Source organism: Ammospiza caudacuta, chromosome 6, assembly GCF_027887145.1.
Source record: "Ammospiza caudacuta isolate bAmmCau1 chromosome 6, bAmmCau1.pri, whole genome shotgun sequence".
NCBI classification, from domain to species: domain Eukaryota; kingdom Metazoa; phylum Chordata; class Aves; order Passeriformes; family Passerellidae; genus Ammospiza; species Ammospiza caudacuta.
Window position 1 is genome coordinate 26,727,920 of NC_080598.1, and position 25,635 is coordinate 26,753,554.

The 25,635-nt window shown below is 46.7% G+C and overlaps 5 protein-coding genes across 14 annotated transcripts in view; 2 read left to right on the plus strand and 3 right to left on the minus strand.

Moving 5' to 3' along the window:
• Positions 1 to 780: 780 nt before the first annotated feature.
• FAM180B (family with sequence similarity 180 member B) lies at positions 781 to 4,719 on the minus strand. Its single transcript, XM_058807512.1, has 3 exons — positions 4,583 to 4,719; positions 2,686 to 2,753; positions 781 to 2,101 (listed from the first exon to the last, which is right to left on the minus strand). Exons 1-3 carry the CDS (start codon positions 4,647 to 4,649, stop codon positions 1,658 to 1,660), a joined length of 579 nt encoding a protein of 192 aa, XP_058663495.1. The 5' UTR covers positions 4,650 to 4,719; the 3' UTR covers positions 781 to 1,657.
• A 4,985-nt stretch (positions 4,720 to 9,704) lies between these two features.
• NDUFS3 (NADH:ubiquinone oxidoreductase core subunit S3) lies at positions 9,705 to 14,047 on the minus strand. The gene is made up of 7 exons (XM_058806603.1): positions 13,953 to 14,047; positions 13,778 to 13,840; positions 12,914 to 13,011; positions 12,506 to 12,655; positions 11,576 to 11,701; positions 11,163 to 11,282; positions 9,705 to 9,947 (listed from the first exon to the last, which is right to left on the minus strand). Exons 1-7 carry the CDS (start codon positions 13,996 to 13,998, stop codon positions 9,780 to 9,782), a joined length of 771 nt encoding a protein of 256 aa, XP_058662586.1. The 5' UTR covers positions 13,999 to 14,047; the 3' UTR covers positions 9,705 to 9,779.
• A 55-nt stretch (positions 14,048 to 14,102) lies between these two features.
• Positions 14,103 to 22,018, plus strand: KBTBD4 (kelch repeat and BTB domain containing 4). Of its 2 annotated transcripts, none has more exons than XM_058806601.1 (4): positions 14,103 to 14,217; positions 16,622 to 17,242; positions 19,734 to 19,840; positions 20,421 to 22,018. In XM_058806601.1, the coding sequence occupies exons 1-4, from the start codon at positions 14,199 to 14,201 to the stop codon at positions 21,279 to 21,281; spliced, it is 1,608 nt and encodes a 535-aa protein (XP_058662584.1). In that variant the 5' UTR covers positions 14,103 to 14,198; the 3' UTR covers positions 21,282 to 22,018. The 2 variants fall into 2 exon arrangements, with proteins under 2 accessions (XP_058662584.1, XP_058662585.1); XM_058806602.1 differs by having other exon boundaries at positions 14,123 to 14,155.
• On the minus strand, positions 21,965 to 24,394 carry PTPMT1 (protein tyrosine phosphatase mitochondrial 1). Its single transcript, XM_058806604.1, has 4 exons — positions 24,218 to 24,394; positions 24,062 to 24,142; positions 23,359 to 23,550; positions 21,965 to 22,459 (listed from the first exon to the last, which is right to left on the minus strand). The coding sequence occupies exons 1-4, from the start codon at positions 24,386 to 24,388 to the stop codon at positions 22,328 to 22,330; spliced, it is 576 nt and encodes a 191-aa protein (XP_058662587.1). The 5' UTR covers positions 24,389 to 24,394; the 3' UTR covers positions 21,965 to 22,327.
• A 304-nt stretch (positions 24,395 to 24,698) lies between these two features.
• The window catches only part of CELF1 (CUGBP Elav-like family member 1), a 56,371-nt gene continuing 55,434 nt past the window's right edge, over positions 24,699 to 25,635 (plus strand). For all 9 annotated transcript variants that reach the window (XM_058807295.1, XM_058807294.1, XM_058807296.1 and 6 more), the window contains exon 1: positions 24,699 to 24,837. The gene's annotated coding sequence lies outside the window, so the exon portion shown is untranslated. The remainder of the gene's footprint in view (positions 24,838 to 25,635) is intronic.

Genomic DNA, 25,635 nt, shown 5'->3' on the forward strand with positions numbered 1-25,635 from the left:
GTGTGTTGGCATCTGAGTCACAAGCCAGCCCACTCAGCCTTTTTCCATATATCCGTATGGCTCGGGCTGTACATTCTCCAACAAGACAGTATTTTCATGCACTAGTGCCATCTCAGCTCAGCTTTTTGATGATACTCTGCTCAAAATTGGCTTGAGTGCAGCTACTCACTGCCTCTGTCACTCCATACATATCCTAGACATTAAAGACTGGGGACATATTTGGCAAAAGGGTGAAGGGTAAAGACTGGAAGTATGTAAAAAACTAGTGTAAGAATAACAGAACATTAGATGAGACAAGAAGTTTTACTTCAAGTAAAATTATAATTTTAATTCCTATATCCCTTGGGGTGAAAAAAAGCAAAGAAACAAACAAAAAGAACCCCATAGCACAAACCAAAATTAAACAAGCAAAACAAAAATCCAGCAACAAAAACCCTGCTTTAAATCTATCTCCTTCTGTCATAACCCTAAGCTGACCTCTAAAACCACTGTCTGCAGCATCTTGCTTCCAGGCTTCTTGTTCCTGCCTTACTATTTCCCCTCTCCATCTGTTGGGCTGCAATGGCTTGGAATAAGATTAACTAGGTCAGAAGCTGCAGTTCCCACTTTGAAGGTCGCACATGCCTCTTCTGTCGAACATGGAAAAATTATATTGATAGAAAGGGAATTGTGGATCCCACTGTCTAAGCACATGCATGGAATGTTCAAAATTGATACCTATAGTAGTAGCAGGAAATCTGATAGAAACAAGAACCAAAATCAAAACCCTCCTGAGGAGATAATTACATTTATTTAATTCCACAACACAGTGTTTAAGACAGACAAATGTTAATGATGTCTTTCTGTAAAATAATTACATTTCTGATTTTGAGGATAGAGACTATGCATTTATTATGTTTGGCTTGAAAAATGCCATGGCTGTAAAAAAAATTTTATAGAAGAGAGGCAAAATCTGCTGAAGAAATAACTAGGTCAGGATCCTTCAGAATTTAAATGAGATTTCAGGAAGTATATTCCAAAATGATAACTGAAACAAAGCTGTGTGTATGTGTAAATATGATATGCAAATACTAGAAAGCTTCATGGAATACATACAATTTCAGGTTGCTTTTTGAAGAAAAATGAATACATGAGATGGGAAATTGCTGTTGACACATAAAATATGATGGCACATAAAGACAAAAATGAAATTAAATATGTGACCTATATCATGAAACACAACAAAACCTGCTTAGTTGCTGCTGGAGACAAGATCTTTTATTTGTCTGAAACCACAGGGAGAATATAAGGAGAGAGAACTGAATTATCTGAAATGAAGATAATGCTGATCCAGCATAATATCCTGGAAAAATACTTCCATGCCATCTCTCCTAAGTGATCAAGATAGATAAGACATCTAAATAGCACAGCCCCTTCAGCACAGCCCACTTAGCAAAAAATCAGAAAATGGAGAAATGCTCTTTACAGTTTTGTCCTTTTTTCATTTAAAAATAAAAGCTTGTGCCTAAATCCTGAGAGGGTGGCCAGCACTGTGCAGAAAGCAGGACAAAAAGGTGTGGCTTATTTATTCAAAGTCCTGTACACTGTGGAAAGCATTGAAAATAACCAAGGAGGCAGCTGAAGCCAGGTGTGCCCTTTCCTATGGAGGGTTCCCTCATTAAGTGTCTCTCTTGGTCCTGGCCAGGTTAGAGCGATAGAAATGTTTCAGGGATGCTAAATGTGAAGGCTTGTCCTTCCAAGGCCAGGAAGCCTGGAGGAGAGTGGTATTTGCAGGGCAGAGCCCCTTGCACAGGTCACGAAAGATTTCATCAACCAGCTGAGAGAAAAAACCAATCCAGGGGTTTTTATCCAAACCCTGCACGGAGCGAACCTGATAGGCACTGTAAACACTGGTGAAAAGGAGACGGTCAAACTCCGTTGCAGGCAAGGGAGTGTCAGTCAGTGAATAATATCTCAGATGCTGCTCAATCTCTGCCGGTGTTTTGGGAACTTCCTCCTCTAAAATCTGCAGGAAGCGCCGTGCCGGGCGTAGGGAGGCCAGCTCTTCATCCCGCAGCCGGATTGTCCCGTTGGCCTGAATATCCAGCCTTCCCCAGAGCATCTGGAAGAGGGGAGCAGCGCTGTCACGGAAAGCCCAGCACAACTCCATCACTCCCGGGCGCGCTGCGAGCAAAGCGCTCCGCAGCGCTGCCAGACAAACCTCGGGCGGGCCCAGAGGCGGCCGCTCCCTCACGGCCGGCCTGGTCCCACTCCATATCCCTCCCTCTCTGCCAGCCCCAGGCCCCGTTTCTGAGCAGCCCCACACCTCGTTTCCCCTTGGGACCAGTGCAGCTCTTGCCCCCATCCCTGCTGTTCCCCCGCAGTCCCGCCTGCAGCACTCCCCGGCGCGGCCGCTCGGGCGGGGGCTTGGCCTCCTGCGGGGCCGCCACCAGAGCCGGCGGGGAGGGCCCCTTGTGCCTCCGCGGGCACCCCGTGAGGGCCGCGGCTGGGGCACGGCCGCCCCGGGCTGCACCCCGCTGTGGGAGGGAGCACGAATGCCATTAGGCATCAGCGAGGCCTTCTCCGGGAGCTCCTGGAACCCGTCAGGGGTGAGAACAAACAGAACGGGTGAGTTTTTACGTGCAGGCAGGTGGGGGCATGGGCACGAACAGTGCCTCGGCCCAGGGCCCCCAGTGCTCAGGAGACCTCTAACATGATGCCAGCGTCCTCTGGGCCACGACGGGCTCTGTTGGTGCCGCTGTGAGGATGTTCATCTGGAAGACATCAGACAGAGCTTGGTAGCACAAGACCTTCCTGTTTACTGTTTTTGTCATTTGATTGTCAATAACGTCTTCAACATTCCTGAGCTACCACTCAGCTTGCCAAATATGACAGATGCTGACCACGGGATTTTGATAAGCAAAACAAGCTTTTTAAGAGAAGCATCAGTGGTTGAGGCGAGGTTTTGGATATCACCGCCCTTAGTGCTGCCAGCAGAGCTAAAGCATACAGCAGCAAAGGCACTGCTTTGACAGGCAGCAAGGATCCTCTCACACCGAGAATGCATGGGGTTTGAGCCGATGGGTTTGGCTGGTTAGCAGTTTTTGCTGGAGAAAGTAATGCTGCCCAATGAAAGGAGTGTGCTGGCAAGCTCCTCAAGCTGCTGCTAGAAACACAAACTGATGCTTATCCTGGTTTTCTACTTCTTCCCTAAGATTCTGCCGCTGGAAGAGTGTGAGGATAAAAGAAACCTTGTCAGATCCGGCTAATTACTTGCTGGGACACATGACATCATGTAATTTGGGGAAAATAGGTATGAGGCCAGAAGAATGGCAGTTTTTGAATATGAAAGTCACATTAATCCTAAGAATTGTTCGATTTTCATTTCCTAATATTTACAGTGCTTTAACTGTCTGCATTTATTTTATTTCTTTTCTTGCGTGTGTATGAAAAGTGAGACACAAGCAGTCTTGGTCCAGGTCTGTGAGAGAGAGGCTGCATCCCTCCCTCCTCTATGTTATCAGTGCCATGAGGTAGCCAAGACCCTCTTCTACTTCTTACAGACTCATCCTTCAGGTTAAGAAACATGAATTTGAAAAAGCTCATATAAAATAGTAAGCTCTCTAATATATTCATGGTGGGGTTTTTAATATTTTTAAATGGATGAAGGCTTTTTCATATATATATTAAAAAAAAAGAGGATTTACATTGAATACTCCATAGTTAAAGTCAGCAGGTGCATATGAAAAGTAGAAAAATTATTTAGTACTATACATGTGTGATGACTGCTACCAAAAGACACTTCCAAATCTCCATTTTTGATTAGATCTTTTCAGGGAGATGCACGAGCTGCCTGGAGAAGTGCACTGCCAGCCCTCAGCTGCAGAGGTTTGTTTCTCTGCACAGCTGCAGGCTCTGTGATCCAAGCCAGCTGTGGCTTTGGAATGTGAGCTGAGATGTAGCTGTTTTTTCCTACTCCTCCACAGATGTACCAGTAAGGCTTTTAGCTCAGGTGAAAGTGTTATATCATCTGAAAATTTATTTGGTGGCACTATCTGCAGTAACTGATGCTCTCGGCTCACAGATCCCCCTCCTGAGAGATGTCTGACTGGCTGCAAAGTCAGTGCTTTTGTTGAATAGATGCCAAACTGCCTTTAGAAGTAACTGCCTCATAAATATTTTTGAGTAGAGAAAAATTTAACAAAGCATAACAAATAATGTATTGAAATAATAACATAAGTATCCTCTGGGGAAGGGAAAATCCTTACTTATTTTATCACTCAACAGGGTTGGGTGGGGTTTTGTTTCCCAAAAAGCATATAAAAAAACCACAAACAGTATTGCAGGAGATTATTTTTTCAGCAGAGATCCAAGAAAATCCTCCCCTTGCCACCAAACACAGCAGCAGATCTTCAACCTGCAAGGAGGTAGCAGTGCCCCGACCAGCCAACCCCCCCAGCTGGACTCCAGCTCTATCCCGTGCCAGCGCAGCTGCCTGAAGCCTCAGGCCACATTTGTAGGAGCAGCAAAGCATCACACAAACGGCGTTGCACAAAGGTTTGCCAAGCCAAGGAGCCGTGTCCCTAACAGATGTGCTCCCTACCTGTCAGCCTCTGGGATGCAGCAAACACACACAGGAGCAGCCAGGAGCTGAGCTGTGCCTGGGCCATGGCAGCGCTGCCGAGCAGCTGCCACCCTCTCCGTGACAGTGCCGCGCCCCAAGCCACAGCAGCTCGCCTGGGGCGTCTTCCCGTGCTGCTTCGGATCCCAGCAGCCTCTCTTGGAATGGACCCATCTTTCTGTGTTTCTTTCTGTCACAGCCCTGGGAAGGGCTTGCAGTTCAACTTGTTGACCCCGAAGGATATTTTCCGTCATATTTTGGAAACTTGGAAAACTTTGTTGTGATGTTTTTGGCAGAATTGTTTAAGCTTCCTTTTCAAAGATTGACTTTCTGCTGCAATGGTTATAGGAAGCTTTTCATTGCAAGAAATTGCACTATGTACGTTTTCCTCTTAAGAAGTGAGGACCCCCTAGTCCCTTCCATCTCTACATAGTGCCTCTGTCACATTTCAGTTTTCCTTTTTCCTGGGTTCAAAAATCTGAAAACAATCCTGGAATGTCACAAACAGATAAAGCTAGCAGACTGCAGATTCATGGAAGGGCAGTAGCAGCCAAAACATACAAACAGGCAGAAGAAATGTCACTGGTTCAGTTCTGTATCAAACCCCCGGAGGGAGAACTCAGTACAGTGACCTAACAAACACCATGTATCAAAGTGGCTCAGGCTTTAGCACCCCATCATCCTCTCCTGTGAGTGGACTTCTGGGTTACAGTGAACACAGTCTGCCTTAGATATTCTAAATGACGTGGACAAAACTTCATTTGATTCACTTTACAGCAGGTATCTGTTCTCTACACACCTTTACATATTCATTAGTGCCAAGTCCCCAGTCAAACTGTTCTGTGTTTCTGTTCTGTATTTCTACTCTCTATGGCACAGAATGTAAAACCAGGGTTATACAAATATGCAGTAACATGTATAAATGAGGCCTAATAGCCTCTCTCTCAGGGTAAAGGGAGAAGTCTGCCTAGAAAAGAGAGAAGGTGAAGCTGAAATGCATCTCTTGCTCAGCAAGTTACCGGACATCAGTCAGGACATCCTGTCACCAGATAGTGCACTAAGGGCTGGGAAGATGTCCTGCTTGCTACTACCTCCTGCACATAATGGAAGAGCCACAGAGGGGCCCACAATATCCAGAGCCACTCTTCCCCTCAGTTTGGATTCACAGCAAGACCTGTGCTTTCTGTCATAGGCTTAGGTATCTGCAGGTCACACTGCACTGCTTTCATTTTTAGTTATTTTCCACTGCTTACTCTTCACGTGGGTTCCTTTCTTCTTTTATTAAACTGCATCACAAGCTACCCAAGAGGCAGACACTTACAGCCCATCTGTGCAGTGAGATTGATGTGCTTTCTGCTTTGTGCCAGAGTCCCTTTTAGGCCACAGGGTACACATGACTTTGTCTAGAAGCCACTGTGGAAAAACCTCTGTGTTTTGTGGGCCATGAAACAGCCACCCTTTAACTTGCAGCACATGACATGAAGAAGATTGCCCAACAGGATTTTGGCCAACATCTGTGGGAGCTGCACACGATTTTGTCAACTGGAGAATTTCCAGGAACAGCTTGCAGCTGAAGTGCCTGGAGGAGGACAGCCACATTGGTGGAAGGGAGAGAGAGTTGGCTTGGGGGCTGTGCTCAGGTGACTGACACAGTGGCAGATAAGGGACAAGTATCAGTGTGGGTGCTGCTTTGAGCCAGGGGAATTTTGTGGAATTACCTCACTATCCTGCAAAGAAAGACAATTTCAGAGTGATAAACATATTCCTTAGCTGTTTGTACAGCAGCAATACTTGCTCAGAGACAAGGCTGAGTTTCTGACAGCTGCACAAAGTCCCTGCATGTATGACTGCAATGTTAGGCAGTGCACCTACTCCTCCTGAAGGATTTTGTCCTTGCCAGGTACTCACAGCTGAGCACAGCCCTGCCACTCTGCACTCCCCTGGCCATACCGTCTGTTGTTGGAGCAGTTTCAAAACATCACAAGCCAGGTTTATGCAGGGACAACTTGATTGGTTTCTTCTTTTTCACCATGACCTCCTGAAGCAGGAGCATGGGAAATGAGAACAAGAGAAGAGAGGTCAAAAACTGCAGGAACTGGTTGGATGCTAATTGGGGCACAAGGTGTGGCCCCTTAAAGAAGAGCCTCTTTAAGAGGGAATTTTCTTTGAAGTAGGACTTCAGGGAGATAGCACATTCACAAAAGGGAAATTCTGCTTATAGAATTGAAGAAATCACTTGCTTCCATCATCTCACCCAGAATTTGGGGAGATTGCTCCCCAGCCTGGGGCTGTCTGGCAGACACTCAGGGAAGGAAGAAGATTGAAGAAAGAGGGGAAGGAAGAAAGACATAGGTGGCTCACAGAAAAGGTGATATTTGAATTACTGGAGTGGAAAAAGTAAGAAAACCTTGAGGGAAGCAGGAGTGAAGCACTGACTGTAACCAGACAGAACCTCTGTAATACTGGTATTTTCCAGGTATGGTGCTGCCAGTCCTTACAATGATGCTTTTCTTGTCCTTTGGTTTCAGTTTGTGAGCAGCATCTACTGCTTGAAGGAGTAATGAGCTGTGTAAAAGTGACAGGGAGGGCCCCATCCCACTGTACCTGCAGCACATGAGGTAGGTGGACACCCTGACACTGTCAGTAGTCACATCCTCAGAGAGGACAGTCTGCTTGCCTGGCTGTAGGGAGAAATGCCAGTGTCCTGGAAAACACCAGCAAGACCTACTCAGCTGGAGAAACTCAATGTGGTGACTGTGAGTCGTCATCTAAAATCTATCTGTCCCTTCAGTACCAGAAAATCTCTCTTCTGTATGGTATGTCTGTAAGTCAGCTACATCTGACTTACATCTCATCCCACATCCTCCTGCATTAGGGAATCCAACCCAGGCAAACAAACCTGGCTGAAGCTGGCAATACACAACAGGAAGGGACAGAGGATTTGGAAGACAGCTTTGTGCTTGGCCAAGTTGACCACAGCCTTGTCCAACACAAAGCAAGTGTCCACCAGCCACAAGAATCCCAGAGTGAGCAGGCTCCATGAGCAAAATGGCCTCTGGAGCTCAGGAGCAGTGGAGGAAGCAGAGTGCACAAGTATTCTGTGAGGCTGTGTAACCTCTTGTGCCCTGGGATAATGAACCTGGGTGATGCAGCCCTTTCTGATCTCCCAGGCTTCACTAATGAGAAGAGATTCAGGTCCACTTGCAACTGTTCCGCATATTGAAGACCTGCTGGAGCCAATGCCTGATCCCACAGGGCTAGCTATTTTTCCAGTACACACATTCTTGAGCAAACCTTGCATATTTTCTAACATGACAGGCATCATGTCTGACATTTCTTGATGTCAATCAAGTTCTCCTTCTGCACAAACGCTACACTAATTTTCAAAGGCAATTTCCTAGTGTTCCTGCTACCATCAGTCTGACTTATCATACTGGGAAATATGTATTTTTATAATATATAGACCATAAGTCTTGATGTGGTGTCTCAAGCAACCTGAGATAAAGGAGAACACGGAGAGGAAATGTGATTTATAAAGAATTTTCATGGTGATAGAAGTAGTACCAGGAACTTTTGTCTTGCACAATAGGCATCAGCATGCTATGTGAGCCACTGCAAAGAAAACAATCAACTGTGGAACATCTCGTAGGAAGAGCTTAAAAGTTCATTTCCTAGTTAATCTGCTCAATTAAAGACAGATCCAAAAGAGAGGTAAGAATTGTATAAAACCCCAAACTTCTGCTGATGTGTTCACTTCTCCTTCCCATGTAGAGCTGTAACTTTTAAGGTGAGTGGCAAATGCTATTTATTTTAACAGTGTTAAAATAAATAACAAGAACACTGTTGAGACACATCCCAAACACTGCTGGCCACAGCAGCTAAAACAAAATTTTTAAAATTAAAAAAAAAATAAAAATTAACCAGCCCATGCTTATAGGGCTGGGGTGGAAACAAATATGAAACCCAATTCTTAGAATACAGTTCAGTCTTTATTCTTGAAAAGAGATCTCATTCTAGCCACAGCAAGTAGGGTTTTTTCCCTAATTGAATTTATTATTGTTGTATCCCTTCCTCCATCCCATACCCTCACCTCCCCCAAACCCTTATTTTAATTAGTGCTTTTACAATTTAAGAGCTTAAGTATCAATTCAGGGAATCTCTACAAACTGTTTGGGAATTATTTCAGAAAATCTCTTATACAACTAGTTTTCAAATCTTAATGAAGTCTGTCAGCTTTCTGGTGCAGAACAGCATTATGCATTTTCTGGACCAAGGAGAAGGGACATTATTAATTGATGACTGCTGTAATGTAATCCCATTCAAACAGGTGGTGGGTGGACTGGAACTACAGCATTCTTCCAGCTTTTTTGGAAAAAAGAGATTTTCCACAAGAGCAAAGTGGTAATGCAATTGTATCATAGAGCTCAAAATAATTGGAATACTGACAAAAAAAGACTCTTGTCTATGAAACAAGGGAGGGGTATATTTTTGGCTGCAGGAAAAAGAAAACACACTCTGAAGATGCTGGAGAAAATAAAGACTGCTTGATTGTGAAGAAAAAGCCAGACTGAGGGAGTGTCACTTCAGAAGTCATCTGCAGCTCCTTCTGTTGGGAGAAAAGGCACTGACCTAATTCCCATGGAAACAATTGAGATTTCCATACCTTGTTTTGGTCTGGATCCACATACATTTGTGTTGTCCTGACAGGAACTGTATTAGTAGCATTTACAGGCTTTGCCTTTTGGCCATATTATTACCATCTTCCCAACACTCACCCTGGAGCTAAGAAACTGCTGTCCTATTGCCCAAACTCCACAGCTGTTTCAGTGCAGCCTCTAGGGAGTGCTCAAGTTCTGATTTTTACCTGCTTACCTGCAGGGACTGCTGGCAGTACTAGTGTTCAGAAAACACTAGGCCACAGGCAATGCCTGCACTCTGTTCAATTTGCAAACCAAAAAGACAAATCCCCTGTTTTACAATGCAGAGCACCAGCTAAACATCTACCAGTAGGATCATAAGGATTGTCAATTTGCATTCCAGGCTTTGTGCTTTTCATCTAGTTTGAAAACATTATTCACGAGATCACAACAGGCAAGTTTCTCATATTCTCAATTTTTATTATTATAAATACTATATTGGAACAGAAAGGATGGTGCTGCACATCTGCTTCCTTCTGCTGCTATTTGGCATCTTCCTTCTTGGCTCCTGCTTCTATTTTCAGGGGTTCTGGAGCTGGTCGATAGGCAGGAAATGCCTCCCATGGGCTATTCAGATCGAACTTGCGAAATTCCTGAGCTAGCTCCACAGGCTCTGCCACCACCCGTTTGACTTCATCATCATACCTCACCTGCAACAGCACAAAGGACACAGGCCAGTCATCTGCACCCTGCTCCTGAAGCATGTCTGCTGAGCACAGCGAGCCAGTAATGACCCAGACCACCCTCTGTGCAGACAACTCTACTTACCCACGGGAAAACCACAGGCCCACAGGCCTCTGCCACAGCTTCAGTTCTCATTACTTAACAAGAGCTCTCTAGATGCTACTGAGACCTCCGGAGTGTCCAAGAAAACCCTCCTCTTTGTTTTGCTGCCATGCCCCTCAGGTGTCTGACTAAGCACCCAGAATTAGGAGCACCCACCCTAACGGTCCACATGAAGTTTCATGCAATAGCACATTTAATATGAAATTTGACAAAGGGATTCTTCCTGAGTCACTGAAATACGATGGGCCATCCTGGGCCTGCATGGCTGAGGACCACACTCATGAATCTTTATAACATGGCATTTGTGTGGTTTTAATTGTTCTAATTTTTTGCATAACACTCAGAACAAGGGGAGAAAAAGAAGACAACCAGGATGGAATAGCAGCTGAGTACCAGACACTTCTGACTGGCTTGCTTTATCCTCACTGTGCCAGTCCAGATCTCTGAACTCTAGCTGAGGAGATGCTGCCTCATCCTTGCTTGCAGGATTTTGTTATTTCTACATTTCTTTAAACAGCCTCTTTTTTTGCAGAACTTCGCTGTTTCCTTCTGTGACTCAACTCAGTCTTAACACTGCACCAAATACACCTGCTTCTACAGGGCAGTCATCTGAAACTAGACAGATACCAAATGCTCCCATTTCACCTGTGGCTGACATACAGAGGTAAATGGTAAACAGCAAGAGTCAGTTTAATCAGAGCTTTATAATCTGGGCCTACAACCACACAACAAAGTGAAGTTCTAATCGAATCAAGAATCATTCAGTCCTTTATCCTTCTAGACAGCTCAGTTTTGCAGTGGAAACTTTAACCTTCCAGAAAACGTGCTGAAAGCAGAAACACATCCTCTGCCTGGCAAGTATCTTTGCTATACAGCACATATCATTTTTTCTATTTCTCCAGCCTTAGGCTGCCTTATTATGGATGATATTATGTGTGATAATTCAAATTTCTATGCAGATTTATGCAACTCCTCTGGAATACAGATAAGTGATTGTAAAGCAGTCGCATCTTTGTACTGGAACTCAGAAAAGAGCATTGGAGAAACGTGGTAACTTTAAACATGACTGTATCTCCTACCTCCACATAACCAGAGAGTGGGAAGTCCTTCCGGAATGGATGGCCCTCAAACCCATAATCTGTGAGGATTCGTCTTAGATCAGGGTGGTTGGCAAAGAAAACACCATACATGTCCCAAACCTAAATGAAAGGAACACAAGTTCAATACAAGTTGAATTGTATTTGAAAAAAACCCAAAAACCTGCATGTGTTATGTCCATAAAATTTCAGTTACGTGCTTGGCTTTGTACAGTGCCAGCAAAACTGATGCAGGAATTAATTCAAAAGTAAATCAAACACCATTTTATCTCCTACTCTGTAAAGGCAGCCAGGGAAACACTTCTCTTTCTTCCTGAGGGCGTTGGGGAATCACTTAAATTGGGAAAATACAGCCTCTCTCCACAAAGACTGTTCCCGAGCACACCAGCACTCACCTCTCTTTCATACCAGTTTGCTGCCTTGTGCACAGGCACTGCTGAGTCGATGGGTGTCAGCTCATCGGTGTACGTCTTCACGCGGATCCGGCTGTTGAACCGCAGCGACAAGAGGTTGTACACAATCTGAACCAGAGAACAGGCAGCATTTATGGATCTCCCTGCACTACACCACTGCCTAAGCAAAGCCACACAAGGACTATTTCAAATATTCTTTATGAGCAGGATCGTGTTCAGCACTTCAGAGCTGGCCACTAAAAGACACTCCTACAACTGAGGTTCCAACAGCTTATCACTTTGGTGCTTAGAAGTGTGACGAAAGCTATGAGAGACTTAGACATCATGGCTGATGACAAAGAAGTAAAGACATACTAAAAAGAGAGACTACTGGAGGGATGGAAATACTTGACAATGAATGGTCTCTCAAAGAAAGTGGCCATCAATCACTCTTGCAATTGACTATCAGTGGGAGAAAGCTAAGAAAAAGAACACTTAATTTTCAGCAAGTGAGTTGGACACCAGGGAACATTTCCAACATCTATGGTGATGAAGTCTAGTACAAAAGCTGTTTATGACATACTGCAAGCAGACTGAAAAGAAAATCCAAAAAATTTATAAGGAATTTTAAAGCCTTGTTTGATACTGCCTTTGTGACTGGAAAAGATGAATAAATTAGGGACTATATTCCTATGAATCTACTACCTTGATTTTTGAAAAAAAAATATTGAATTAAAAAAAATATTCCACTTCTTCAGCAACTGGAGGCCTTTGACTTAAAGAATTCTATCTACAACTCTTGAAACTTTTTTCTCACTGCCGGGAACCAAAGAAAGTGGTCAGAGCTGCAACAGCACCTCCAGCCATCAGCACAAGTGCAGCCATCAGCACTTGTGAAGCCCTCCAAGCACTGCAGCTGTGAGCAGTTCCTACCTCAAAGCGGTACTGCCGAGATGGGACATCAACAGCAGTCAGGTCTGCCAAGGATTTGAACTGGGCATTGGTGTGATCACGAAGGAAGGTCAGGACAGGAATGATCCCATCTGGATGGATCAGAAGCTCCAGCTCATTGAAACAGGTCACCTGATGAAAACAGAACAGTGCATGAGTACAAACACCAACAGGACAAAACATGATGCTGATTTCAGCAGAACACGCCAACAAAGAGACACAGCAGACTCAAAAAGGCATCAGATCAAGGGGCTTAAAAACAGCAGTACTTCTCATGGAATTCTGACCATTTTTCTTTCCCAAAACAACTTCTCTCAACAGGTAACAAAAAAGTGGTGTGTTCACTGGATCCTGTCCCGCCCCAAGAACAATTTCTTGAAAAGCACCTACCTGTACTTGTTGGATATACTTGGGCAGAATCTCAGCCACATACTCCCCAAAAGCACATAACTGCTTCTGCTCTACTTCATTTTTTGGTCTGACAGTAGCTAAGGAGAAAAATAAAGTTTCCAAGATTATGACAAGGAACACAAAAAGCTAGAGAAAGAAGAGTAGTAACTCCCTTTAACCAGTCTAGCTGTTTGTCAGAAACTACGCTATAGCAACGTACTTGTGTTACACAGAAGGTGGAACTAGACACTTTGATAACGAAGGGAATTTATGCCAGTGCTAAACTTTTGTCAACTCTGAAGAGCAGCATGAATTGTTCAACAAGATGATGGAAAAGTAAACAGCCAGATGAAAAAGAGGGCAGCAGAGATGATAGAAGAAACCACTCATGTCATTCAGCCTGGGTCTAGAAAGGGCCTTGTTTTCTGGGTTTGCTGGATGTGTCAACATCTAAGCAAGCCCCTCGTAATCAAAACACTATTGGAACTCACGTTGGAGTGGGTTTTTTCACTATTACGACAAAAGCCCTTAAAGGTCAGGGAGATGAGGGGCTAGGATGCTGGTGCCCAGGCACAGCTTAGCACAGAAAAAGCAGGCTTGGCCCTGCATCTGAGAGGATGCACACAGGAACCCAAGCAAGCATGGGAACCCTCAGCAAGCACGGTTTCCACCACCGCTGTTTTTCTGCGCAATCGGGGTTTTCGGGTGACCGGACCGACCCTTTCCCGGCAGGCTCACTAAAGCGGTTCCACAGCCCAGGAATGTCCGTGGGCCGGTCCGGTGCCCTCCCGCCGGCCGGCAACGGCACAACCGCAGGCCTCGGGCCCCGTCCGCCCCGCGCCCCCAAACCGGCCCCGCACTTACGGCGAGTGTCCACGGCGGAGCTCCCCGCCAGCCGGGCCCGTGCCGCCGCCGGTGCCGCGCCAGCTGCGGAGAGAAACGGACACGTCTCATCGACCGCCGCCAACCGCCCGGCCCGGCCCGGCCCGCGCCCCCGGTACAGCCCCGGCACAGCCCCGGCACAGCGCCCGAGCCTCACCTCGCAGCGCGGCCCGCGCCAGGCCCCGCGCCGCCGCCGCCCACATCCCGCCGGGACACGGACGGGCAAGGGCACGGGGCGGAAGCGGAAAGCGCCACCACCGCCGCGCTTCCCCCGGGTGCGGAAGCGCGCGAAGAGCTTCCCGGGGACGGCTCCGGGTCGGTGGGAGGAATCGGCGAGTGCCCAGCGGCGCCTGGCGCAGGGTGAGGGCCGGGAGCAGCCGCTGGGGCAGCCCGGGGCGGCGGCATGAAGGGAGGCGCCGCAGGTGGGTGCCGCGCGGCGCGGCCGGGGGAGCGGGGCGGCCGCCGGCCCGGGAACGGAGCAGCGAACGCGGGGGGATGCGGGCGCGGAGGGCGGCGGAGCCCGGCAGCCCCCGGACTGAACCAGTGCTGAGTCTTGCACAGCGTCTGCACGGCCCTGCTGAGAGGCTGCGTTTCTCCGAGGGTCAGCCTCCCTTCCTGCCTTCCCCCGGCCCCGGACCGCGGGGCCGCTGTCAGTTGTGCTTAGGGGTTCTCCGATCCCGGGCGCCGCCGTGGCATCCGCGACTCTGTAGGAGCAAGGAAAGAAGGAAGCTGGAACACAGGTCTTATGAGAAGCGGCTGAGGGAGCTGTGTTAGTTTAGCCTGGAGAAAAGGAGGTTTAATGTTGGCCTTATCACCCTCTCCAACTGCCTGGAAAGAAGGTGTAGCCAGCTGGGGGTTGGCCTCTTCTCCCAGGCAACCAGTGACAGAGCAAGAGAACACGGGCTTAAGCTGCAGGCGAAGTTTAGGCTGGACATTAGGAAGAATTTCTTCACAGGAAGGATGATTAGAGACTGGAATGGACTGCCCAGGGAGGTGGTGGTTGTGCTGTCCCTGGAGGTGTTTCAGACTGGATGTGGCACTCAGTGCCATGGTCTAGGTGATGTGGTGGTGTTCGGCCACAGGTTGGCATCGATGGTCTCAGAGGATTTTTTCAACTTAATTGATTCCCTGACTCTGTGAAGGAGGTGTATTAGCTATTGGTTAAACCACTGTCACTGATAGCTAGGCCTGTGGAATGCTTGGAGCATACAATTTGGCTTTATGGGACAGTTAACTGTCCTGCATGTCTCTTTCTTTATAGCCAAGACACTGTGGGCGCAAAGGGGAGCTTAGTCTGGGTGTCTACAAGGAAGATGTGAGATTTGTTTAGTATTTAGCTGCTTCTTGGCATTTCTTTCATGACTTGGCATCAGTCCTCTGGGAGTTGTGCAGGGCAGTGTGGGCAGCTGATTCTGCCATGCCAAGGGGGCAGAGTAGTTCATCTGTCCATATCCTGTGCTCTGTGTGGTCTCTTCTGCATTCTGGGCTGAAGTTCCTAAGCACCTTGACTGTATGGATAAAGAGCTTTAACCAAAGTGGAAGCCAGTTTGCAGGACAGGCTTATACTTCGAAAAGCTGGAAAATAGTACTGATGTGTTCTCTGCTGACTGCAGTTCCTCTGTCTCTTATAGACTAATGTATAGGTACTTTTCAGACAGACCAGAGCTACTGTAAAATTGAGATTAGAGTATAATTAAGGCAGGCTATCACCAGAGATGAGATGGACTTGTCCAGCCAATTAGGGATGTAGACACTACTTCCCATGAACAGAATTTGAGCAAAGAACTTAGGAGCCCTCCTCATCAAGCAGAGTAATTGTAAGAAAATGCATGTTTGACAAGATAAACCATGGAAGAGTAACTATTAATCTGGTGTAGAAAAAAATCACATCTTTGTGAAACATTGTTCTTGAAATAATGTTCATTATTAATTGAAGAAAATTCTGATATTAGACATCATGGCTGGTAGTTCAGTTGTAAAAATAAGTCTAAAGTGAATGCAGGTAGGCAACTGTTCTTAATGCTGTCAAGAGCCATGGTCAAAAAGAGCTCCTTGCTGTAGTACTTCTCTGTTTCAGAAACTTTTCCGACCCACAAACTACCTGGATGTGCACTGCAGAGATCCATGGTACATGCTAAGAGGTGTTTTCTTTAAAATTTTGATCCCCTTTCTATGTGGGAAGCAGTCTCTAATAACATCTAAAATGTTGTTTTGCATGCTGAAGTTGACTGGCGCATTAACAAACAGCATAGTCATCAGTTATCTCATTTGGTTAGCTTGAAGGACTGGTGGTTATGTCAGGCCAACATCTTTGTGCATCTTTTTGGTAAAAACAAGTTCATCTTGATACAGATTCATCATTGGGTTTTGACAGTAATTAACACCTCCTGATGATATGAACTGCTGCCTGTGCTCTTTTTTAGTATGATGCTTTAATCCTTTTCACATCTAGTCCAGCTATGCTGCTGCTGCTTTTTTTGGCTTTGCAAGTTTCCTCAGGCAGTTGCTGGACTTTCCACTTGAATAACTTGCTGCATTTCTTTGTGTCAGTGAAATGAGTGGTGAAAAGATATGCACGTCTCCCAGCCCCGCTGGGATGTGATGTTCACTGTACTGGAAGTTTGGTGTATATTATAATTTTAATTATGCCATCTTCTCATTTGCTCTTTGAGATTCTGAAGCTCATGCACAAGTTTCTGGCTATTTATGTTAAGTCTAAAATATGCTGGACTCTTACCAATATGTTTGATTTTTCCCTGTACCCTGAAGTACTGCATAATCTTGTTAGTGGTGAGAGAAAGCCGTATAATTATTGTGATTTTACAGATTGCTGGAGGTCTGATTTGTGCAGCACCATGGACTCGTCAGAAGAGACTGGAGGCTCCTCTGCAGAAGAAAACTACTTTGTGAACTACACCTTCACTGACCGCTCCCACTCGGGCCGCGTGGCCCAGGGTATTATGAAACTCTGCTTGGAGGATGAGCTTTTTGCTGATGTTACAATATCAGTGGAAGGCAAAGAATTCCAGCTGCACCGTTTGGTCCTCTCAGCTCAGAGCTGCTTTTTTCGTTCTATGTTCACTTCCAACCTAAAGGAGGCGCACAACCGGGTGATAGAGCTGCAGGATGTTAGTGAGAGTGTCTTTCAGCTCCTTGTGGACTATATTTACCATGGAACTGTAAAGCTGAGGGCAGAGGAGTTGCAGGAAACCTATGAAGTGGCAGATATGTACCAGCTGACTGCCCTTTTTGAAGAGTGCTCCCGTTTTCTGGCCCGTACGGTGCAGGTTAGAAACTGTCTGCAGGTCATGTGGTTGGCAGATCAACACAGTGACATGGAGCTCTACACAGCTGCCAAACACTGTGCAAAGTCACATTTGTCTCAGCTGCAGGAGACAGAGGAGTTCCTACACCTGCCTCTCCGCCTGCTGACAGACATCCTTACAGGTAAGGAGTTCCTGAAACTACCTAGGATGTGGATGTAGAAAGAGACTTTCAGAGTCTGATCAGGTAGTGAATGAAATAGATGGAAAGATATAAATTTTCATAATCACTGTCTGTTCAGAGACTTAGCTAAGCAAGGCAGAGCAAAACTGCCTTCTGGATACCTTTATCAGAAAAAGCCCCAAACTCTTGTTACTGGACATGAAAACATCTAAGCTGTAGAAAAGGGACATACAGGATGCCAGAAATTCACAGCAGTTCCTTAGTCAACGGGTTAGAAGTGTTACACATTTTTTAAACACAATTCCAACAATTTGTTGTAATTTTGTTTGCGTTTAAAGTAAAACAAAGAAGCCTTACCAGAAATACACATCTGATGAAAGTATTTTTTATCCCTTTAGCTCATAACCATTTAACATAGTAATGCAGTAACTCAACATCTCTAAGAATGAGCACATATTTTACATTATTTTAGTGTTATTCACAATTGTATATAATTGTTAGGATTACTTAGGCACTCAACTGACTGAAATAGAGGCATTGTAACATCTTGAGTAGTACAGTAATTGCCGTTTTTGTGAAGGTAATAGCCTTCCCCTGTAATGGATGCCATGACTCAGAGTTGTGAAGGACATGTCAACACATAAACAACTTAGTCCAGTTTCCACCAATCCTTATAGATCTGCTGCCCTAGTAGGTACAGTCAGCACTTGTTACCTCTCCAGGAAGCTGCAGTCACAAGTCCATTCTTCTGCAGTTATGTATCATTGCTAGAGGAAGCAAGAACTTAGAAGCAGCTCATACATCCAAATGTGCCTCTTTCTTGCTTTTAATTACTCTTTGTAACTGAGTAACTAACTAGACTTTGTGTGTCATGTGTTTTATATGCAGTTGCAAAAATAAACCTATCATGACTGGCTTCTTTGGAACACTGGCAAATCTATCCCTAAGACTTAAACTAGCCTTTAGAATTGATACTGTGCATATGAGGGTCTTTACAGATATTGTATTAAATTATCTCTATTGCATCTAAAGAAATTTACAGTCAAAAACCTATTGAGTAAATGTACTGATAGCTCAAAAACTGTGATAAACTTAGAGTAATTTTGATAACTGTCTAGGTAAAGTTTTTTAAGTAAGTTGCAAGTTCATTTTAAAAACCTCTAAAATCATGAAATAAAACTGTAGAGGTCAATCACATTTAATTTCCTAGGGATTCCACATAAAAAAGAGTTTTAGCACTATGGCTTTTAGCACTTGTGGTCCTAAATTAAAACAATTGCTCAGTATAACTTTTTTCTGTGCATTACCTATTTTCATATGTAGATTCACATTACTCAGTATTTTTGCCACAACTTAGCTCATAAAATGGGTTAAAATCTGAAATACTTCCCTACTGCTGGTAGGAAAAATCCTTTTATTTTGCCTTTCCTGCATCTTCATTTAGTTAATAGGGAATTAAATAGAGGAAACTTTTAGTGGCAAGGATTAAAATTAATTTAATGAAATAGTTATTTATTAAGTTTACCTTCTGTTGCGCTCTAGGACCAATTTCAAAAAGTTTTTTTTTCTATTTAAGCACTGCGTGTGATGGTTAGCTTATGCAATTCCTTTTAAACAGAGTTGAAATACCTGCTTTTGTGCCACACTTTTTTTGCTCCCTTCCACTATAGAGAAAAGCATTGGAATTTGTCTGGTGCCTTCAGCATCATTGAATTCAGAGTTTGTCATGAGAACAGACTACAAAATCAGAGTCTTCATAGGGAAGCTTCTCAATGAACACAGGCATAATTGCTGGCTTTCAAACTGGAAGGAAATACCTAAAATCTTTTAGGTAATGTACTGACGATGATGCAAGACTTTGTGGTTTAACCAAAACTTCCAGTTCTGTCTTGAAAGAGACTTAAATCTGATGCAGTCTCTGGAGTGTTTCCTACTGTCACACAGCTAAGAAAAGCTCTAGTAGCTCATTGGGGATTTCCAAATATTAAGAGGATAGCAGCAACACCAGATGTTCAGTCATGAGCGTCAGCTGCCCGACAGTGCTCAGATGTATTTTGTAGATGACTTTTGCTAGACAGGTTTCTAAGACCAGCCAGAAAGAAAGGCAGGTGCTGAGATTCTCAGTAGCAGAATCTTTTTGCCTAAATGATTAAATAAGAAAGTATTTGTCATCGTCACATAGCGTGTAAGTTCTCTTTCCTGTCCTATTTCTCTTGGACATAAATTCCTGAATAGATTGCTGAAACTCATTCAAAGTGTTTAAGATCTGCAGCCATCTTACTATAGTTACCTAAATTAATTTAATGTATTTGGCTGGCTGGTAGTGCTGATCATGCTTGACAAAATCTATAAACATGTCTGTCTATTTTTCATCTCTAGAAAGTAGGTTTTGTGGCGGGAGTGGGGGGAGGCAGCCACAGGAAAGGGGTGTTCCTGAGTATATACACCTTTGTCTAGACATCATAAACGCCTTTCTGTTCCCGAACTGCAGATGGCGTTCCATGTTCTCAGAATCCAACAGTTGCTATAGAAACCTGGATAAACTTCAACAAGGAGGAGCGAGCAGGCTTTTCGGAGACTCTGCGATCGAGTCTGAAGGTATAAAGAGACCTTATGTTCTGGGGCTGATGTGGCACTTGCTTGGTTTCACACTTCTCAGGGCAGGGTATTCTGCTCACCAGTCTGACTTGAAAGTCACAAAACACAAATGTCATTGAAATTCATCGTGCTTGTGAGAGGATACTTTCAGTGTCATAGATAGCAACCCCACGGACAGCTTTTTTTTCATTTAACCTGAGGCTGCTTTCACTGGTGATTGGAGCAGTGCTACAAATAACTTATTTCACCTCATTTACCAAATAAACTGTTCAGAAATCTGTATTTGGCATTCCCCTTGTAACAACTGTACTCCATCAGTGATGTAACTGGCCCTTACCTAAACTGTGAACACTTAAGTTCCAGTGACATCTGTGGCTATTTCACTGTGTCAGATATGAATGGTATCTTGGAAAGGCCTTGAGGCTCTGAATCCTGAATGTTCTAGGGTGGCAGGACTTGGGAAGGAGGTTACACACCTCAGGCCCACAGGTGGGTCCTAAACTGAAAAATTCAGTCTTGAGCATCACTGATGTTTGTGTGAACAGATCTAATTCTGCTGGCACCTTCTACTTTCGCTCAGGTGATTGGAGAAAATGTTCACATCTACCTGATTGGAAAGGAGTCATCGCGTACCCATTCCCTCGCTGTGTCTCTGCACTGTGCTGACGATGACTCCATCAGTGTGAGTGGCCAGAACAGCCTGTGTCACCAGATCACCGCGGCCTGCAAGCACGGCAGCGACCTGTACGTCGTCGGTGGCTCCATTCCACGGCGCATGTGGAAATGCAACAATGCGACTATAGATTGGGAATGGTGTGCTCCTCTGCCCCGTGACCGGCTCCAGCACACCCTCGTCTCTGTGCCAAGCAAGGATGCAATATATTCACTGGGGGGGAAAACTCTACAGGACACTCTCTCTAATGCTGTCATATATTACAGAGTACGAGACAACGTCTGGACAGAGACCAGCCAGTTGGAAGTGGCAGTCTCTGGAGCTGCAGGGGTGAACCTTAATGGTGTCATTTACCTGCTGGGTGGGGAGGAAAATGACTTAGACTTCTTCACCAAGCCCTCTCGGCTCATTCAGTGCTATGATACCAACACAGAGAAATGCCATGTGAAGCCATACGTACTGCCTTTCGCAGGGTGCATGCACGCTGCTGTGCACAAGGATGTGGTGTTCATTGTGGCCGAGGGGGATTCGCTGCTCTGCTACAATCCCCTGTTGGATAGCTTCACCCGGCTGTGCCTCCCAGATGCCTGGAGCTCAGTACCATCCCTCTGGAAAATCGCCAGCTGCAATGGCAGCATCTATGTCTTTCGCGACCGCTATAAAAAGGGCGATGCAAATACTTTTAAACTTAACCCAGCCACCTCTGTTGTAACAGTCACAAGTGGCATCAAAGTGCTGCTCACTAACCTGCAGTTTGTCCTGGCCTAAAGAGGCCCAGTGATAGAAAGACAGCAACAATGTCTTGCTGTGCTACACCTACGATCCTCAGCACCGGTCCCAATTACTACAAGCTCACAACATCCAGTAAAGACCCCATCCTCTGTACCTGTGCAGGGGAAGTACAGGCTTTCTGACTGTGGGCCTATTCTTTTACATAGCACTATTGAAACCGTATTGAACTGTTGTATCCTAGATTTCAGATGGACTAAATATTATTACTTTGATTCCTTGATGATAAGCTACTTGCATTTGAGGCCCAAACAACAGCAAATGGCTATTTTAGCCACCACTAAAAAATCCTGTGGCATATGGAGAACTTTTTACCTTGGCCCAGACTGCTAGTTTTAACTGCCTAGGAGACTGTGTGTTGCTGCTGTGTCAGTCACAGAGTTAGATGTGCACTCTGTCCCCCAGGGATGCTCCCATTTAAACATTCCTGTGTCCTATTGCAGAAGGAGGGCCTGGCAGACAGGTTCCAGAACTGACTCCAGGACCTTTAGGTTACATTCAGCACTTCTAGAGGAGTGGTAACCAACTGAGTACTTGCTTACTGCTCTGTCATCACCTAGTATAAAGAGAAGAGGGAGATCGTTTTTAGAGCACTGGCTTCCTTTACTGTACAGGAATTCCCCACCTGTAATTATAACATAGTGTTGGTGAAAAGACAGAAATAAGACCACTTCCTCCTACCCCTCTCTGTTGGCACTGTAACCCTTTGGGTAAGAATCTGAATAAAGTCTCTACTGAGACAAAGTATTTTGTTTTTTTCTCTTTGCTTCAAATACAAATATTTTGAACTTCTTGTGAATTGCAGTTCTGCTCAGCACTGATGTGTGGAAAAGAACTATGGGACTCCAGGAGATCTAGGATATTAGCCATAAGGAAAGAAATAGCCCTATTTCACCTTAACTGTAAAACATTCTTTATTGATAGTCAAGAATGAAAACCCTTAAGCTTTTGTTAGATCATAAAAACTTTTTTTATAGCAGCTGAAATGAGAATTTTGATTCTGATTTTGATTAGTTTTTACTAAGCTATGCAGTTGTCCCACTGATCATATTCCTGTGAAATTTCTCCAGGACCTGGACTTGCTTGTGTCGAATGAGGATGTGGGGACGAATCTTGGCAATGGCCTCTATTGCTTCCTGAGGGCTCCAGTGATGCAGCTGAAAAGGCAGAAACCCAGCAAGTGAAAATCCATTCCATCCTTGCACCAGTTAATGGAACCCTCCTGGAGGCCACAAGGCAATATTAGAGGTGTTAGAAAGCTTGCTGCTGCTTTGCCCCTTCTTGATGTTTACTTGATGTTCTTCTCAGAGAGACCTGCAAGTCACACATTCATGAAATGTGTCCCTCAGTTATAGAGGAATCATTGCTGCCTGGGCCCTCCATGTTCCATCTTGCTCATCTTGCTCACTCTTCCTTCATATTGTGAACGGTTTCCTGTCCTAGCCCCACTAGACCAGAGCAAAAATGCAGCTTGCTTTTTTTTTTTTTTTTTTAATTCTACCAGTACTCCCATCGCATTTCAGCACTTAGTGAGAAAGTTTTCTTTTCAACAGTAAGGGCAAATTTTCCAGGGAGCACTTAGTAACGGCAAGGGAAGAATCCACAGGTGGGATTTTGTTCTTAGTGCTGGCTTCCCCCGTTGGGTTGGTAGAAGAATTCAGAAAACAAGTCAGTTCTCTTGATCCTGAATTGTATTTATGGAAAAGCGTAGGAAGGCTCACCACTACTCCAGTGAACCAAGAAGAAAACATAAACAACAAAACGTATGTTTATCTGCTAAGTGAACCTGTGCTCATGAGTGACTTGTTATTCCCACCTCAATCTGTTCCTCCACAGAAAGAATTAAGAAAAGCAGAATAATTCATTATTTGCATTTGCATTCGAAACAAGGTAAGTTTGAGGCCTCTCTTAAAATGGGTGACCAAGCTCTGTAAAATCATGGAATATTAACCTGTACATGCTCAGGTATCCTGAGCAAGAGTAAACTATAAATGTTGTCTGCATTTTATTTCTATTTTTTAATGAAAATTCACCCCATTTAGCAGAGACTTCTGACCTGAATTAAGTATGCTGCCACCATGGTGGCACTGCGGGAGCGTCCTGCCTTGCAGTGCACATAGACACTGTTACCACAGGCCCGGTGTCTCAGGATGAACTCCACGCCCTTGTGCAGGTTTTCCAAGGTGGGGACTCCAGTTAGATCCACAGTGCTAAGACGCAGTTGCTCCACTCCCATTGCCTCCCATTCCTGTAACAGACATAGCAGATTTGGTCAGTGAACTTTTGGGTGGTTTTTTTTTACTGAAAGAAATTAAGAACCTGTTGAGACAGTTGGGAAATTCAGAGAAGCTGTAAAGAGACTTTGAACATCAATCCATCAAATCAGATGTATGAAAACTTCAGTCCTGGTCATCAAAGGTAGTAGTTAAAGGGGACTGAAATGTGTTTCAGCTAAAGGAAAAGAGGGAGGTTGGGATCTCTTCCCAACCCAAAGGCATTCCTGTATAGTGATGTACGTGGCTTCCGTGCTCCTTGTCTTTCCCTGCCACTGCAGCTACAGTTCACTCGCATGCTCACATTTTACTGGTTTGTCGCATCGTTTTTAAAGTCGGCTTAGGTACGAGTAGTCCCGGTTTGCTGCCACAGGACTTGGCGGTGGCTGCCGGGATGACAGGAGGCGGCTAAAGCCTCACCTGTGCCGGGACAGACAGTGACGAGAGACCTGGGCGGGGGGATACACCAGAAATCCCGGGGCTCACCTGGGGAGAAAAACAGAGGAACCGGGTCTCGTAGTCCTCGGTGAGGGTGACCACGCCGCGCACGTTCTCCTCCGCCACCAGCTGCGGGCACAGGCACCATAAGGGACCTCGGTTCCTCCCGGCCCGGCCCGCCCCGCCCCGCTGCTCCCGCCTTACCCCGCGGATGCGCCCCCGCAGCGGCAGCGCCCCGAGCAGTACGACCTCGTCGATGCGGTGGAACCAGGGCCGGCGGGACCCGGGCAGCCGCGCCCGCGCCACCGTGTACAGCAGCGACGGGTAGAAGAGAAGCCGCGCCGCGCCGGCGCCCAGCGCCTCCACCAGCCCCATGCGCGCTGGGGCCGCGCAGCGCCGGGCCGGGCCGGGCCGACGGGCGGGGGGGCGCCGCGGACGCGCGCACCGGGCGTCACCAGAGGGGTCACCCGCGGCGGGGTCGGGCCGCGGGCGGGAGGCGCCCGGCGGGGCCGGAGCGGGGCGGGGCTGGGCGGGGCGCGGCGGGGCCGGCGGCGCGGGGAGGGCGAACGCACCGCCCCGGCCCCCCCACTCCGCGCCCGCCGTGGTCTCTCCCGGAAGCGCCGCCATCTTGCAGAGCCGGCCCGAGGCGGCGCAGGGAGCGGAGCGGGGCGCGGGCGGATCTCGGGGCAGGTGAGGGCGGTGCCGCCGCCGGGAGGAATTCGGGCCGCGCACGGCACGGCAGGGACGGCACGGCAGGAACGGCGCGGGGCCGAGCCGGGCCGGGCCGAGCCGAGCCGGCGGGAAGCGCGGTCCGTCTCGCGCAGGTAACGGCTCCTTGCCCCTTCTCCCCCGTTCCCCGGCGCTCCCGCCGCGAGGCCGCTCCTGCCGGGCCCAGGCGGCCGCCCCGCTCCCGCCCGCGGGGGAGCCGCCGCCGCCGCCGCCCCGTGCGCGCCATCCCGGGGCGGTGCCGCCCCGCCGGGAGCCCCTCCGGGGCCCGGAGCCCGAGGCTGCCGGGTGTCGTATCTGATCCGAGCGCTGACAGCGCCGCGGGCGGTGGCGCTGCGGGTGCGAGCTCGGCCCGCGGCGGCGGCGCCATTGGGGGCGGGGGGGCTGCGGCGAGGCCGGGCGGACCCCGGGGCGGGGGAGCGGCTGCCCCGGGCTCGGCTGCCGTCAGCCTGCCGGGCTGGGCGCCCCGGGCACCTAGAGGAACCTGGGGTGCGGTTGCTGTTGGCGGTGCGGTGCGGGGCTGGCCGCTGGAGCGGTGAAATGTGTGCTGGTGCGCCGGGGGTGGAGGCGAGTCAGGCATACGAGAAGCACGGTCAGGGAAATTGCAGTTCAGCACAGTGTGAGGATTTGTAGTCCTCAAGTATGAGAAGGCGTGACAGACACTGCTGGAATGAAGCAGGAAGAGGAGTATAAAAACCAGGAGAGACAGAGTGTAAAATGGGTGATAAATACATGAAGAAGCAGTAAAGGTTGATAACAGCGTGCTTTTTAAATAGGATTGTTACGAGAAGGAAGTTGAGAGGCAACTTTAGAATACACTCCTTTAAATTCCTGAGGAACTGTGGCCCAGACATTTTCACCTTTAAGGCACAGGCATTCTCTTCTGCCAGAAGTTG